We start from the raw sequence: 17,304 nt of genomic DNA, 5'->3' as shown, positions 1-17,304 counted from the left end.
TTTTTCCATCCACAGTTAACTGTGGGTGCAAAATTAGAAGACTTTTTTGAAAATGTGACCATAATTAATCTCCCATTTTTCAAGCAGGCCAATAGTCTTATTTAAGATTCCCACTAGCCCTGAAATAGAACTGCTGCAGACACTGGCCATGACCCTTTTTCCTAACATAAAACTGAGATGAGGAAATATATTCCTCAGATTGCAGGGGAATCACAAGAGGGTATTTGCTGTGGTTACATTTTAATTTACATATATAATCACGTGTCTGGTTATTCATAATTAAGCCTCTAGATCTATTTTCTCTTTTCAGTTGTTCTCCTGTTCCTTTATTCTTTATTCATAGGCAAGATGTGCTGCGGCTAAACTTTTGATGGTGCCCTGCCCATGAAATAAAAAGAATAATTTATGAATATGCCTGGACGGTGAAATTAAGTCGTGCATGGGCTGGCCTGCTGCAGAGGGGCGAATTTCACCTTTAAAGAGTATAAAGCTGGTAACATGCTGCTTTTCTGTGTTGACTCCAAACCAAATCTTTCTGTGCTACCGGGCTTTGAATAGCATGATCTGATTCTCCCTTGGGCTTTCTCCGGAAGATTGCCTTACAATTAAACCGTGCTATTCAGTCCCATCTCAATGCAATTAGGAAAGAAAGCTGGCCCACGCTGCCCATGAATCATATGTCATGTGCATCAGTTTGATGGATATCATAAAAACGCCTCAGTCAGATTTGACCTTCTCCTGTGGGGTGGGGACGCTGACATTGGCGCCTCCCCGGAAACGAGCTAGGCGGTGATCTTGTTTTCCTGCAGATCAGAAGGGGAATGGGAAGCCTCTGTCTTTGCATTGGAAAGGGAGCTCATTAGTGCGGCGGCGGCAGCGCCGCCCCAGCCCTGGCCCGGAGAGCTCCAGCCAGCGGGGTTAGCCAGTGCGGTGGAGCCAGGTGGTGCACGCATGCTCCTCCATCTGCAATCCCCCCTCCTGCCGCCTCGTCTCCTCCCACTCCTGTCCCGAGCCATCAAGAGGGACCGGCTCATCCATTTCTGCCAGGGAAGGGAACAAGGGGCTGAACAATACGGCACCACGCCCTAGCCCTCAATCCAGCCGGCGGCTTCTAGCCGCGGCAGCTCCTGGGCCTTCAGCACCACGAGGCTCGGACAGCTCCCTGTGCCTCCGCCGCAGGCTGGTGCGGGGCTCGGCGCTGCGGGTTGGCGCTCAGGTTACACACAAAGCCGGCTTGTGCAAAGCAGGGCGCCTCCTCATTCCTCAGTCCAGCGAGCCCACCTCCCTGCGAGCTCTGCAGCCAGCCTCGCCTCTAGCAGCTACCCCGAAGGCCACAAGGATGGTTTTCAACTGGGCGACGCTGGTTCAGGTCCTGGCTCTGATCGTGAGCCAGGTTCACGGCTTCCCTAAGCCCGAGAGCAGCAGAGGTAAGTCATGACCTCATTATCCCTTTGCACCGAGATGGGGAAACTTTTCCATGGAATCAATGAGGAAGAGTTACAACTTTGCTCTCCCTTGGCTAAACACGAGTAGATCCCAAGGAATCAACACACTGAACTGGAGGGGTGGGAGGGAGCATTTTAAACTGAAAATAGATTTTAAAAAATAGGTAGAGGAGTGGGGATCTGTTCTTAATTCACATTTTGTTCTTTTCCAAGGGCTGTTTTCTCTGTCCTGCAGTAGCTTTCAAGTCTTTGTCTCTTTCTCTGGTGGTGTTCTGGATGTCATAGATCTTTTAATCTCTTGATTATGCCAATCCCATTATGCTATTACTATTTTAGTCAAGCTCTTACACAAGTTTTTTTAATGTGTTTATTATTTTTATGATCAGAGAGCATAAGGTTAGTCCAGTATGTAGAGCCTTCTCTTATAGGAGGAAGAAACAACAATTTCTTTTTTCCCCTAATTTAAATGTTTGGCGTATTCCCCCTTATTTCCAGATGTATTGATTTTATTTCACAAGGATTTATATTTGACATCAATTTTCAATGCATGTGTTCTTAGGAAAAAAACTACAATTCATTTTTTAAATATTATGCTGCCTCTGTGTGCATAACACATACCATAACTGAATATATGTATTTATTTATTCTAGATAAAGGTATATACAACAGAGAATTAAGTGAAGAGAGACCACTGGAGGAACAGGTAGGTAAAATGAAAAATTATCCGAATGCTCTTTGACATTTTAACTGTAGCAAATATAAGTTTGTGAGCTTTCAGTTGTGAGACTGATGAGACTCTCAACAGCTGAACAGAAACTCTAAGAGTAAAATTAACATTGGAAGCCTTTGGTGAAATGTCTTAGAGTTGCAGTAATTCATAAGTATTAATAATGAGCTAAAAGAAAGTTTTACTGGCCTAGATGCTAAAGCTGTGCCATTAGCTCCAACAGCACAACAAATCCTTTTGCTCCCAAACTCTCACTGAAGTCAATGGGAGCTTGGGGTGAACAAGGAAAGCAGGATCAGCATCCATCTACGAATCTGCAGTATATTACAAGTTTCCACCAAGAGGCTCTTTAACCCAAAGATACAGTGTTACAAAAAACAAAAACCGCCACAACCCACCAACAACCCTAAGAGCTTGATCATACTTAGGCAAACTTCCTAACTCCTGAATAAAGAGTGCAGGTCAGGCCCTATGGCTTTTCCAGAATAAAGTCTGATAAAATAAATTGTATTGTGTATAACTGAATAAAGAATGTATGATTACAATGTACTCATTGTTCCCATCTCGGATTTGTTCTCACACACCAGATTGCTGAAGCTGGGGCAGGCAAGATCAGGAAAACACTCCCTACAGGTAAAACATGTCCCCTATTAATTATATTAATCTACATATTAAAATATTGTGAGGGTTAGACTATATGACATGTGTGTTCATAAATTTTCCAGAAAATAAGCCAGAGTTCAGAAATTATTCCTTTACTGATGACTTGAACCTGCTAAAGTCAGTAACAGGAAAAGAGAGGAATGAAAAGGAGAGGGAATCAATCCTACATGATCGTCAACAACCAGCCCCTGATGATGCAGACTCCACCAAGAACCGCAGGCTGGTAGATGACTATGACTCCACTAAAAGTGGACTGGATTATAAATTTCAAGGTATTTCATAATCTTTTCAGTAACATCTAGCTTTGATTTTTCATGCAAGTTACTGCAGTTATGGATCATACAAAATTACCTACCTAAAAATGCACAATACTCATCAGTGACCTATAAATTTAAGTTATTGTCAATTTTTTTAGAAACCTACCGCTTGACACAAAAGCACAAAGAATTTCACAATTATTGGCAAAAAAGAAAAGGAAGGACTTGTGGCACCTTAGAGACTAACAAATTTATTTGAGCATAAGCTTCTGTGAGCTATGGCTTAAATTTGTTAGTCTCTAAGGTGCCACAAGTCATCCTTTTCTTTTTGCAGATACAGACTAACAGGGCTGCTACTCTGAAACCTACAATTATTGGCAATTTTCACAGACAACTTGCATAGATTTGCTCCAAATGTGTAATCTGCATAGTTTTAGAGCTTTCATATTCAGTGGCAGGGGTATCCTGATGGTGTTATACCTCAAAACCACTTTAAAAATAAAAACATAAATTTAAATTAGTAAAAAGAAAGTATGTATTAATGATATAGAACTACCTACTTTGCATACCTGTTTATTTCAGATTTTAAGTCTATTGTTTAGCACATTAGTTATTTTTCACACAGTGGAGAAGGAAAAATGATTTAGGACCAGATTATGCCTGCTTTACTTGAAGGAGTAAATTGACTTCAGTGAGTTAAGTAAGTCCTATGAGTAAGGTAAGCAGTATTTGGCTCAAGGTGATTTATATTTATACCAAAACCGACTGGTCATGGGTCAAAGCCTGCTCATCATATTCACTGTCGCATTGGCTTAGAATGGCATTATTTGCATAAGTAAGGATTGCAGGATTGAACCTTTGATTTACTGAAATCCCAACAGGAAAAAACAACATGACCTGTTTTGTTGTACAAAGCCATATGATTAAAATAAAATACCAACAACGCAAGCATATACGGGAGCAATGGTATATCATTTTAAAGTACTTTTCTACAAACATCAATTGAATATATTTCCCTGTGCTTATTAGAAAGCTTCAGCCAGAGAAAGGCATTTTTCAGAAGAGGGTAAGCACTTGTGTGTTAAGATCATTGTATTGTTATTGATATAATGCTTTACAAAACACTGTGGCAAAGCATAACTGTAACCCTACTTCAACATTTGGAGAAAAGTGGATGTTTGTGTTGAAAGGAGAAAGCAACATACAGATATTTTTTAAATGATATCTAAATCAAATGAAAAAGAGATGTTCAGTAAATAGTTAAATTGTAATTCTTTTAGATGATCCAGATGGTCTTCATCAGTTAGATGGCACTCCCTTAACTGCTGAAGACATTGTCCAGAAGATTGCCACGAGAATTTATGAGGAAAATGATAGAGGAGTATTTGACAAAATTGTCTCAAAGCTTCTAAATCTGGGTCTAGTAAGTTTCCTGTTGTCATTTCATCTAGCTATTTTGTCAGTTTATTTTCCCTTACTTCTTTTTTTAATAGTTGGGCTGAATGCGGTGTCTGTGCAACTGAAAAGTTAATGACACTGGCTTGAATCAGGAAGCGTGTGAGTCAGGCTATAAGCAAGCTTCTCAATTCAATTGTGCCATTGCACATCAATCTTATCCTGCAATAACCCTGCTATTCCAGTCCTGAGCTTTGCTATGAAAGATGCCAAGTTGTAAAATGGTTTTATGGTGTGTAAATAAAAGTCCACTGAGGACAAGAAGGAAAGCAGCATATTCATTTTTACTTCCATTTCACTTTTTGTTTTCACTGAATTCTTTTGTATTGTCAAGTGCCTTGTGATTTTTGTAAACGATGCTCCAAATGGTGTAAATCAGCATAGCTCCATTGACTTCAGTGACACTACAGTGATTTACACCAGCTGAGAATCTGGCGCAATAAGTACTGCTGGTTATTGTTGATTTATGGCATAAAATGGATTTGATTCTAGATCTCCAGAGATGACGGGCTGGTGTTTTAACCTACTGCTCTACCCAGTCCTTATGTTTTAATCTAATAGTACTATTATCTGTCCTATTAAACCTCCAGTTGCTGCATACTGAACTCCCACCAATTTGAATGGGAGATCTGTGTGGAACAGTTGCAGGACTGAGTCCAGGCTCAAAAAATAGTTGTTAAGAAGTAACATAAAAGAGCAAATGCATTTTAGTGGAGCTGTGGACAATTGACTTTATTTTCCATCTTTATGTAACTGTACTCTATCAAATATGTATGCTTTCTTAGTAGCATCTACATGCTACAATCAGCTCAGTGACCCATTGTGCTTGGCACTGTACTGATATATAGCAAAAGCCAGTCCTCTATTTCATGAGGGAAAATGTCTGTGTAGGTTTTTAACTTAATTTGGCTACATTCAGTCTTGAAGCAAGCTAGCTAAGTAACTAACTAACATAAGATCAGTTTATAAAGTTCAATTCTCAAATTACATATTAAATTTAAGAAAAAACAAATCCTATTATTAAATTATTAACAGATCACAGAGAGCCAGGCCTATACATTAGAGGATGAAGTGGCTGAGGTTTTACAGCAGTTAATTGCTAATGAAGCGAAAGATCGTGAGAAGGAGTCAGAAGATCTTGATTACCCTCCAAGCAGAACAGACAGTGATACAAAAGAAAAGCAGGAGGAAAAAATGGTAATTATTGTTAGCTAATTGTTTTGACTCACTTACCAAATAGTCTGAGAAGACCAATGCACTGTTCTGTGCTTCAGGGAATAATTAGTTCAATTTGGAAACGATAGAAAGATTTTTAAAGAAATGCCAGCAACTAGAAAATATGAGCAATGCATTACATAAAAGTTTATAACAAGATCCAAAATTGGAATAACCGAGTAACTCATTGACCTCCTTCTAATTACAGAAATGCTGGCTCTACTTGAGACCCAGCATAAGAAAATTATGCTGTTTGTTGGTCTTCTAATGACATCATCCATATCCATGTACTTATATATTTTTTTATTTTTCAATGTTGTTTGTGGAGACACCAAACATTGCTGATCAAGTTGGTGTTATGAATGGAGAAATTGATGATACTTTGGATAATACCTGGCCCTCCTCCAGTGTCTTGGAAAGAAGAAACGAGCTGCCTTCTGAGGATAATTTTGAGGACCTCCAGTATTTCCCAAACTTTTATGGACTACTAAAAAGTCTTAACTCAGGTAATCTCTATATTTTCTCTGTCATGTGTTTATAGAAATATTTAGTAAAAAAAATCTGTAAAATTTAGTAAAAAAGATTCCCCCATTTTCTTCCTCTCAGCTTGAAATCCCCTTCCCTCTAAATTCAAAGCCCCATATCTTAAGGACTTTCCTTAAGATGAGAAGGCTGAATGCAACTCCCTTTGGATCCCATCACCCTCACTTCTAGATCAGCTAGAGAGACTGATGTGATGAACTTCATTCACCAAGTGCAAAGTATGCTACCTCTGCAGCCCCACCAGGCATGTGTTATGAGACCCAGGAGCCTTGAATTCGTATTCTGTACATCTCCTCCCGCTAAGATGTAAGCTGAAAGAGATGGCAAGTTGTTTTACCCAGAGATATTTCCAGTAACACACTTGTCTCCTAAGCTAAGGGAGATACAAAAAGTGAATCAGGCTACATTATCATCAACACAATGATCGTGCCGGTAAATTGGCCTTAACCTCCCCACCCTATTCACAAAACCACAGACTTTGTTAGACATTGCAGTGAAAGCCCTGAATCACTTCTTGCTATTCTGGAGTTAGGCATTATTCTGTCCCAGTTTATTATGAGCTAGATTGTGGCACCTAGCCACAGACACTGTCAGCACACACTCGGTCTCACGCCCACTCTTATTCCCCCCCAGCCAGCAACATTCTCTCTCTCTCCCCATCGTAGCCAGCAACCACTTACTCTGCAGATTCCTCTTTCTGCTGGAGTCTGGATCCTCTCCCAACCCATCTCCACAGGCAATGAGTGGGAAGCAGGAACCAGAGGGGATTTTTCCCCTGGTCCATTCCAGAAGGCTTGGGTTCTTCTTTTTGTTCTCTTCCTCTGGGTAGCCTGAGGTGGTGGTTCTTCCTATTTCCTCTCTCTGCCTACAGAGCAGAGGGGGACCTGTGTGCCTCAGTAGATTGTCAAGAACAAGGAACTGGGCACCAGCCCTCGCATATGTCTCTATATCTTCTTGTATCCCACCTTCCTCCCCACCAGCCTGTATCAAACCACGAGAGAGAAGATGCAATCACATCCTGCAGCTGTGTGTTGACTTACAGGCAGCAGTGTAAAAACCTGCTCAGGCAGGGAAAGTGTTTCCACCTAGCCCTGCCTGACAGTGGACCTGATTCCTCATTGTGTACATTAGTGACAATCTGGCATGTGGAAGGCCATGCACATAACTGTGTGGGGGTGGATGAGTTTCATGCTGCTGAGGCAGAAATAGCAATGACTTGTTTGGTATGTAACTGTGATAGAATGGAGCAGAGAAGAATGAGGAGCAAAAGTAATGAGGAAAGTCATTTAGGGGGTACATATGGGCAAGAAAGTAGGATATATGGACACTGTTAAATTTAGCTCTAACTTTAGCTGCCATTTATCATGAAAATCGCTGGCTAAGAAGCAGGCTCTGAGATGGTCAGGATCCACCCCAACGCTGAATGTGCAGATACATCTTTCCAATATGTGAGTCATACCCTTGTGGCAATCCATAAACTTCTCTTGAGACACTTTGTCTCCCTTTGTGAGCCCATGGATCTGATATGAGTTTCCCATATACAAAGTGGCATTGCCATGTTCATATCTTTTTCTAAGACGTGCCTTTAAAGAATTATATTTTCTTCCAGTATTCTTCATTGGACAGTCCTGAGACACATGCTGCTTTGTCCCTGCACCTTACAAGCATTGACAGAAAAGATTAGAATCCTTGAGTCCAAGCCTGTGAAGTTCTCCAGGGGTCCAGTAATTTTTTTGCCAGAGTATTAAAATTTATTAATTTCATGGCAACCCCTGGCTACTCTATAGCATAAGGAACAGATGTTATTCCAAGCCTTTTTTAAAAAGTCATTAATTCTTGCTCCCCCAAAATAATTTCCCATCACAAGGAGTTTTGACCTCAAGGTCTGCTATCCAGTTGTAGGTATAAGATGTTCATTATGATTGCTGGAGGATAAGACCACTTGTAAATTAGATTCTTGAACATTTCAGACAATGTACAATTAACCCTGGGTGCAGCTTTCAGCTGATTGTACCTGGACAACTCTCTGGCCTCCAGATTGGTTTTTATCTTGTAGTTCTTGGAAGGATATACATTTCTGGTGCAAGAATAAATTTTCTACTACAATTTCTGTACATATCTGGATGTTATTTTTATCCTGGATAAATTTTCTTGTTAAGCATTTCGGGGATTTCAAAGGCTAGTTTTTTTGGTTTTAAATCTCTCACATTGTATCAAGTGTCAGGATCTCATGTTTTTCTCACATCCCAACTTTACTCACAATGGAAAATCTTCATCCAACTACCTGTGCTTGATGGACTAAAATTTGGGGTCTGCTTCAAAGCCTGGGTGTCTTTCTATTAGCTTCAATCAACTTTGCATCAGACCTTTAATCCCTGATCTCCTAGTCTTGTCTTGAGAAAAAAATGAGGCTTTTTTTATCCTGAGCCTTTATTACTCAAAGGAAGATTGAGAAAGATGCTTCTAATTGCTGGAAACATGAAGCTGGGATATCTAAGGCAGCGTTTGGAACAGATACTGTAGTTTTGCAGATATAATTATTTACTAGTGCTTGTTCTACTACAAAAACAGAGGGCTAACAGAACATGGGATTTAAGGTCTTTCCTTATGTTCTAGATTACTGAGTCAAAATTGCTCCTGTCTATGTTAGGAAAAGTCCTGATGACTTCTGAATAACTATATCTTACGCTGTACAACACAAGAGGACTAGCAACAAGCCAATGCAACAACAGATAGGGGAGTACTTCAGTTAACTCTCCACCTAATTGCACGATATGATAATTCAAATAAAGGAAACTCCTTCTGTATCCCCTTTACCTCCTGCAGTCACATCAGGCTTTGAGAACAGTGGAACCGATGCAGTTTTGCTGCACAGTGGTAGTGTTTGCACCCTCTCCATATAGGGAAGCATGACTCAGCGGGATCTCCTGCACCTCAGTGCACAAAAGGGTTCTGGGAGCTAGTCCACCAGCCTAACTTCCACTGAGTGGGGGATGGCACAACAGCAGTGTAGACTGCTGAAGTCCACAGGCTGCAATAATAACCTCATAATAACCTCAGAATGATTCCACTGCCACTCTCTAGCTGGGGGATGATTCCTCTTGTCATCCGTCCTCCCCCTCCCCACCCCACCCCGCCTGCCCCAGTATCCCACACTGGGAATAGGATTTGCCCCGGAGATATTAAACAGGGAATTTGGGGCGGGGGGTGTGTGAGAGAGCGCTCTACAACAAAGCCTGCCCTTACTTCCATTAGGCTAACCCTGTTAGGTGGACTCCCTCTCACCCTCTCGAGCCTTTTCTCTTCCAGCCACTATTTCCAGTCTCATGTTTTGGTTAACACTTGGATGAAGAGCCAGTAGTGTAGATCCACACCTCCACGGCCAGGCAGCTTCAATTTACAGCCATATTTCTGTGAGTTTATCCCCTTAGAAACATGCAGAAATTACTCATTAGAGCAAGAAGCTTACTGCTTTTGTTTCTTTTTTTGGCTTCAATTCTCTTTGGAGTATAATTAGGGCTGGGAAGTTAATGGACATGAGACCTGTAAAAGAACACCCCAGGACTGTGGAATATGCATTATTGAAACATCAAGCTCATTTTATGTATAAATTGAGACTTTATAGTGTAAGACTTGTTCAGCCCTCAGTTATCAGGACCTTCAGATTGTTTTTTAAATGGTATTATTGAGTTGTAGCATTGAGGGCACTGTAAATTAGGGTCCTAATCCTGCCAGTACAGGATTTCCTCTCCCATTAAAGCTGAAGTGTTTTAAATGATGCAGATCGCTTAAGACCCATGTATCCATGCTAAATCCAGATAAGAAAAATTCACTGGATGACATTTCCCTCTCAGCTGCCAAGTCAGTGCGTTAAGTTCCATCCAATCATTCACCATCAATCGTAAATGGAAGTGGAGTAGGCTATGTGGATTGTAATATTTATTTTAACGATATGTTTTTAATTCAAGTGAAGGATCCAGATGCTACTGCAATTATTGCCATGTATAAATGAATAAATAAACTCCATGCATCCTAGATCTTGGGCTTTTTTAAGGTCTGTTTAGTTAAAGAAAAAAGCCCTGTAGTGTAGGTACGAAGACTAGTGATTCAAGTTCTAAATAATAAGCAGCCAGTTGATTTTACTGTGTTTGCTTGAGGGGAGAATGCAGCCATCACATTCTGTAGGAGTTTCAAGTAAAAGTACCAGTAAGTGAAAACATATTTATATCTACATTGACATCAGCTTTCAGAGCTACGCACTGAGGGTGAAATACAGAGGAGCATCCCTGTTTTGAGGACTTACATGGTATGTAAGTGCTTATGCTACCCCTCTGCACAGGAGTGAATGTCACTATGAGAAAATAATGTAATTGTCATTGAAGACCAATCTTCTTGATGTGACTAAGTAAATAGACTTTAAAGTGGTAAAATATAGTTTTGTTTTCATGTAACCCACTCTGTGTCAGGCTGACAATTTAGGGCTCACTCTTCTGAGTCATATGTTTGGGGAGAGCAGAGGAGTAGCGCCCAAGCAGAGAGTCTCTGAGCTATCTTGCTAGTGCAGGGTAGGATATAATGCCAGTACTGTGATAGGTTCTTCGCAGCTAAATAAGAAGATGGGGAGAGGTATGTGGTCTGGTGGCTAGGGAAGTGGACTGGCAGTCAGAAAACCTGGGTTCTAGTCCCACCTCTGTCCCTGGCCCGCTGGGTGACCATTGTCACTTTACCTCAGGGTACGTCTGCACTGAAGCTGAGAGTAAGCCTCCAAGGGCAGGTAGGTAGGTAGACTCAAGCTAGTACATTAAAGATAGCAGTGTGGACATGGCAGTTCTATCAGAGACCCAGGCTAGCCACCCAAGATCACACGTGAGGGGGGTCAGGTGGGCTTGAGAGCCTGAGCTGCTGCCAAAGTCACATCCATACTTTCTATTTTTCGTGTGCTAGCTTGAGCCCTGCTAGCATGAGTCAGTCACTTCTTGCTGCAGTGTAAACATGCCCTTAGTTTCCTCATCTGTAAAATAGAGATAATGATACTTGCCCTCCTTTGTAAAGTGCTTTGAGAAACACAGACAAAAAGCTCTATAGAAAAGCTAAGGCCAAGATTTTTAAAGGGACTGATGCACTGCTGCACTCAGCATCACCATGCCTAATTGATTGTCCCTAGGATTAGATTTCTAAGTGCCTAAATCCCTTTTGAAAGTTATATTTAGGTTCCTAAATCTGTTTGGCTTTGTGATGCTGAGCACAGCAACACCTAAATACATTTAAAAATCTAGGCCTAAGTGACAATCATTATTCTGAAGGTTGCAGCCAGGGACATACGCTCTGGGCTGCGGAGTCCATTGTGATTCCTGGTGAGAAGAGCCCATCCTTCCATATCAGATATTGGGGAGGCTCCCCTGCTGACAACCCCAAATGAAGTCATGGACTGTGCCCTACAGAACGAGTGAAATTGGGTAACAGAGCAACTGGCAGCTTCTGAGGGTGAATAACTCCTCAGAATAAGATGCAGTCCCTACAGCTTTGTAACTCAGGGGCTTTGTAAAGTTGTTCTGGGTCAGCTACTGGGAAATAGATTTGGGCCTGACTAGATCTCTACAGTACTTTTTTCCGCAGCAGGCCATAACAGCTTTGAAGGAGCAGTTTTAGTTCATTACATAAGACATGGGACACCTCTCCTCTTCACTAAGCCATCTCAGCCTTTTCTTTTCATGACCAGGACATGTTTTTTATCCGTGAACTTGACAAAAAGTTTTCAGGACTGAATCTCTTGGCCATAGTTCTGACTCCTTATGGTTTGCTTTGTCCCTTAAAACAGAGGAGGCAAAAGAAAAAGAAACCCTGATAACTATCATGAAGACACTGATTGATTTTGTGAAGATGATGGTTAAATATGGAACAATCACACCAGAAGAAGGTGTTTCGTATCTGGGTAAGAGCACATACTTTACTCTTTATAATAACGTTATTCATCCTAAATTCTTATACCACTAACAGTGATAATTATATTGTCATCCCACTTGATGCCAGTCTTATTTCAGGCATGATCACTCAGAATATTGAGGCATCACTTTTATGATCATTCTTCACAACAGTATTGAATTTCATATGTTTCACTGTTTTCATCTTATGAAATGAAAGGTTATCAATCAAATGTAAATTTAGAGGCTAATTCACTGCAGTGTTACTCCATTTTGACACTGGTGTAACTCCACTGATTTCAGTGGCATTACACTGGTGATGAATCAGGCCCTTATATTTTCCCAAAGGAAATACTACATATTGGGACCTTTATTCTGCCATCCAGAAACACCTATAGAAGAGTGGGCCTAACTCTGGGGACCTGGATCACGTAAATATCCCACCATCTGTCAAGTTTGCTGCACTGAAACTTTGGGTCACAGCTCAGCCATAGGCTATGAGCCTGCTGGCTCCCAGAACCCCTTCATATCACTCTTGGCTATGCAAACTCCCTTTTCTGTGAGAGATCTTGGAATGATACAAACTCTCCCTCATAAACCTCCTCTTTTGGCATCACATACTCTTGTACATTAAGCATTCATAGCCATTCAAACTGAGCAGCCAGGGATGCAGGAGGAGGGCTCATCTACATGAGCTCTCCTCGATCCGTCACTTTCTCAACTATTCCTGGTCTGGTTTTGCATAATAAGTTTTTGACCTCTCAGCTAAATAAATCAGCCTGTCACAGAGCCAGGATCAGCAGTGACCTTTCATGGAGACCATAGCCTTGTATGACGTGGACAGTTGCAGATATCTGATTACTGGATCCTACTTTAATTGCATGGATTTGTTATCAATAACCTGGTCACAGACAGTACTGTAGCTCATAATGAAAATACACTGCATGATTATTTTTGTACTCTAAATAATGTAGTAAATCCCTGGACAAGTCTTGCACTCCATTCTAGTGGGCTGCTAAAAGCATCATATGTTCAGACAACATCTGTCAGTATTTGGTCCTTTACTGCAGTCTCTGTATGTGTATTCAAGGTGCCACATACAATAAAGTGGTTGATATAAGTACTGTGGAGGTTTCACTATCGTCGTTGCAAATGGAGATAGTGTGGCTTGTATGCTTTTCACCATAGTGTCATGTCAAAACATAATTGGGTCATTTTATCTCTAATCTAACTCTACTGAAGTCAATGGAGTTACACTGGGGACACATTTAGCCTATTAATATTTAGGACATTTGTTCAAATTGGCTTTTCTTTGGGTATATAAATACTTCAATCCTGGAAACAAATTGCCAGGATGACACAGTGGGGAAGAGGACAGGGATTAGGTTAAGAGTTTTTGGTGACAAAACATATTCTAGCAACTGATGTAGTCAGGTTATGCCTCGCAAACCTGTGATTTGTAGAGAGACAGAGAGAGAGAGATTTTTTTGTGCTCCATCAAAGCAATTTACTGTAATGGAAAAAGCTCTTTCATAGGTCTCAAGTTGCTTCTGTGGTAATCTTTTTTTAGATTTACTGTTGACTGACTTGAGAAATGAGTTTAAATTTGACCTTCATTGATTGAGCAAATATTTTCAAGAGTTCAAGGATAGAAAACATATGAGAATATTAGCTTGGTATAGTGGCATAGTCAATGTTATACATCTAAACATTACAAAATGATTTAATATACATGTAAATTCTGCCATATGTACAAGGGCTATTTAGTGACGTCTAGGTGCTACTGATATGGGCTCAATGTATAACACATACACAGTAAAAAATACAATTATTATAAATGTGTCAGAAGAAAAAATTGCCTTTATTAAAAAAAAACACAGCTATTTAATTTCTCCCTCTGACCAGAATTAGGTGGCAGCATCAAATCCCATGTTGCTTGACAAAGGAGGAAATACTTAGAGTATCTAAGCAGATGGAACTATATTCTCACCCTGTTTTACTACACCATTAAGCTGCATAAATTACTTTTGCCTGTCTTATGACTGAAGCCATGTGGAAACTACATCCCTGAATTATATATTAAAAATAATAAATCATTTATTAAATCAAGTCATAAGCTTTTGTGTCTTCCATGGACATAGAGGCAGTGAGTTTAAATGCATCTACCAGTAACCACTGGTTTGGGATTTGAAACCACAGCATTATGTCATCATCACTATATCCCACTCTGGGGGAAAATTTCTTGCTGCAACAGTGAATGATGCTATTAGGTTTAGCCCTAAGTTGCACAGGATCTAGCTGAAGAATGGTGCTGGGGAAACACACACACGGAGAGAAAAACAAAATTGATAATTAAATATATAAAACCAATACATATTGAAAGTCTTGTAATGTAACTAATCCATAATGCAGAAGCCAGACATCAAGAAACACTATATATGTAAAACCAGTGATGCACTTTAGCAGAAAGCACAAGTCTGGAAGCATTAAAGAGAAGCTAGAACAAACTGAGGTAAAATGTGCATTCATCCAAAACACATCATACTAGGCAACGTCCTGCGGTTGGCAGAATGCCAGCTATCCTCCCAACACACTCCATTTTTTAACTACTGATGCCACAATTTGTGGGGAAATTCTTCAGCAATGTGAAAGCCCTGCAGTATGTTTCCAGGGAGACTCTTCCCCTTTACAAATTCTTTCTGGGGAGTACCCCTGCCCTGTGAAGGTTGGATGCTATTTTAGTAAAAATGTTTGCAGCCAAAAAAAGAGTATAAAGGGTGTCAGGGTAAAAGGGACAACATGGATATAGGGTACAGTTTTATTGCCTGGGCTTAGAAAAATTCCAGAAAGCTTGCATACATTTCAAATATTAAACTCTGGTGTATGAGAGATCTATTTTCATTGGCTTGGGGAGTGGAGAGGAGCAGCAAAATTTCTGGAGCAGGGAGATCTAGGAATGTTAGTGACTTGGGGTGAAAATTCATGCAAGTGATGCACAGATGAAAGGGCAGACAGCTGTTCTCTACACTTCATGCCCCATAGCAACTAATAAATAATAAAGCAAATAGGCAGATGGTCTACATCCCTCTAACACACATTCCTCAAAATCCAATATTTAAAATGGCAGGTTGAGATTTTCAGTGCCGTCTATGAAATTTAGACATGTTGTCGGCCATTAAAGCTAATTGTAGATGTGTGTCTACTGTCCTCCAGACTGCTTTGAAAAATGTATCGGAGAGACTGAATCCAGGCAGTTTCTGAACAATGCAAAGGAACATTCAAGCCCTTCAGAGTGGGGAAGTTGGGTTATTGTATGCCGAAGAGGACACATAGTTCATTATATTTATACTTTGAAGATAAGGCTTCTACTTTTTTAACAACTAGCTGATTCTGGATGTTCTACAAACAGTTTGAGACTGATCACTAAAGGCCCAAATCCTGGAAGGTGCCAAGTGCCTCCTTAGAGGTGCTGACAGGCCTCATCTCCTGTTCAAGTTAATGGCAAAACTACCATTGACTTCAGCAGGACAGGATCAAGGCCACATTGTACAGATCCTTGTGCAATGCACCATTTTAATATTGGAGTATGAACAACATATCACTTTCCTTCTGTAGCTTTCGTTCACTGTGCTGAGTAGAAGCATGATGGAGTTTCCCTTTGATTGCTTGTCTCTCCTATCTGAGGCATGTGTCTATAACGATGAGATAAATATATACAGGCTGAACAGCACAAAGAAAGGGATTTCTCTGTGTGCTGCGAGAGTCTTCTCTCCAGTGTGTTGCATGTGGGTTCCCCACCACCATATTATCACCCCTGCTGGTGATAATATGGTGGAAAGGTATCTCCATGTAGGTGAATCTTTTTTTTTTTTAGGTGTTGAATTGTTCTTAATTTATCTGGAGCTAATCCAGAACTGCACTATGGTGCTTTATAACTGGTTGTGAGGCTAGGATTTCCTTCCTTCTGGTTGGGCAGATGAAGATGGGTGAAGGTTAATCTATCATCCCACTCTTATATTGATGCGAAATCCATAAAGAAAATCATCTAGTTTTAATAAATATTTAGTGTGAAAGCCTCCCAGGATCCCAAACAAATAGCATGGCTCCCAAAAGAGCTCCAGTTCATATAAATATGGTAATGAATTACTTAACACTTAACCTATACTCTTTAGAGAATAGGGGGTTACATTTTACCTCTTGGCATTGCATTTATGGGGGTAATATGGTAGCAATCTTATCCTTTGCCATCCCAATTCAATAAAATCTGCACTAGCACATGAACTTCTAACCCCATGTATCCCATGTTGTGTAACATGCTGCCTTAATGTATCATATCCCTTCTAGTGCAGGGGTTCTCGAACTGGGGGTCATGACCCCCATGGGGTCATGGGGTTATTTTGTGGGGGGGTTGCAAGCTGTCATCCTCCACCCCAAACCCCACTTCACCTCCAACATGTATAATAGTGTTAAATATTAAAAATGAGTTTTAATTTATATGGGGGGGTCACACTCATAGGCTTGCTGTGTGAAATGGGTCACCAGTACAAAAGTTTGAGAACCACTGCTCTAGTGGCTAGTGTACAGAAGATAATAGCCTACTATTGCAATCAGCTAATGGAGTTACTCCTTTAGCTCCAGTGAGAGAAACTTATGCTTTGGTGCTAGACGTCTTGTATTGTATCTTCAATGATGACCTGGGTGGGTCAGTTTATTTTCAGTATCCATATTAAGGTCTACATGCCCTGCTTTTGTACAGCATGGAAGGGAGCAAATTTGTAGAGAATCCACATAAAGTGGAATTTGGGGGCACGGTCTGCATGATGATAAGAAAAGGCATCTACATGGTATAGAATCATAGAATATCAGGGTTGGAAGGGACCTCAGGAGGTCATCTAGTCCAACCCCCTGCTCAAGAGCAGGACCAATCCCCAATTAAATCATCCCAGCCAGGCTTTGTCAAGCCTGACCTTAAAAACTTCTAAGGAAGGAGATTCCACCATCTCCCTAGGCAACGCATTCCAGTGTTTCACCACCCTCCTAGTGAAAAAGTTTTTCCTAATATCCAACCTAAGCCTCCC

At 40.7% G+C, this 17,304-nt stretch overlaps 1 protein-coding gene across 3 annotated transcripts in view; it reads left to right on the top strand.

The window, feature by feature from the left end:
* Positions 1–528: 528 nt before the first annotated feature.
* SCG3 (secretogranin III) overlaps positions 529–17,304 on the top strand; it is a 39,103-nt gene continuing 22,327 nt past the window's right edge. Inside the window, exons 1-8 of one of the 3 annotated variants that reach the window (XM_073303868.1) lie at positions 529–1,427; positions 2,096–2,148; positions 2,760–2,805; positions 2,898–3,107; positions 4,373–4,515; positions 5,583–5,744; positions 6,082–6,268; positions 12,124–12,237. In XM_073303868.1, the coding sequence (XP_073159969.1) occupies positions 1,340–1,427; positions 2,096–2,148; positions 2,760–2,805; positions 2,898–3,107; positions 4,373–4,515; positions 5,583–5,744; positions 6,082–6,268; positions 12,124–12,237 (1,003 nt within the window). In that variant the 5' untranslated portion in view covers positions 529–1,339. The remainder of the gene's footprint in view (positions 1,428–2,095; positions 2,149–2,759; positions 2,806–2,897; positions 3,108–4,372; positions 4,516–5,582; positions 5,745–6,081; positions 6,269–12,123; positions 12,238–17,304) is intronic. The other 2 variants (XM_073303869.1, XM_073303870.1) reach the window with 2 other exon arrangements.

Source organism: Lepidochelys kempii, chromosome 10 (genome assembly GCF_965140265.1).
Source record: "Lepidochelys kempii isolate rLepKem1 chromosome 10, rLepKem1.hap2, whole genome shotgun sequence".
NCBI classification, from domain to species: Eukaryota; Metazoa; Chordata; order Testudines; family Cheloniidae; genus Lepidochelys; species Lepidochelys kempii.
This window is presented reverse-complemented; position numbering and strand designations above follow the sequence as displayed.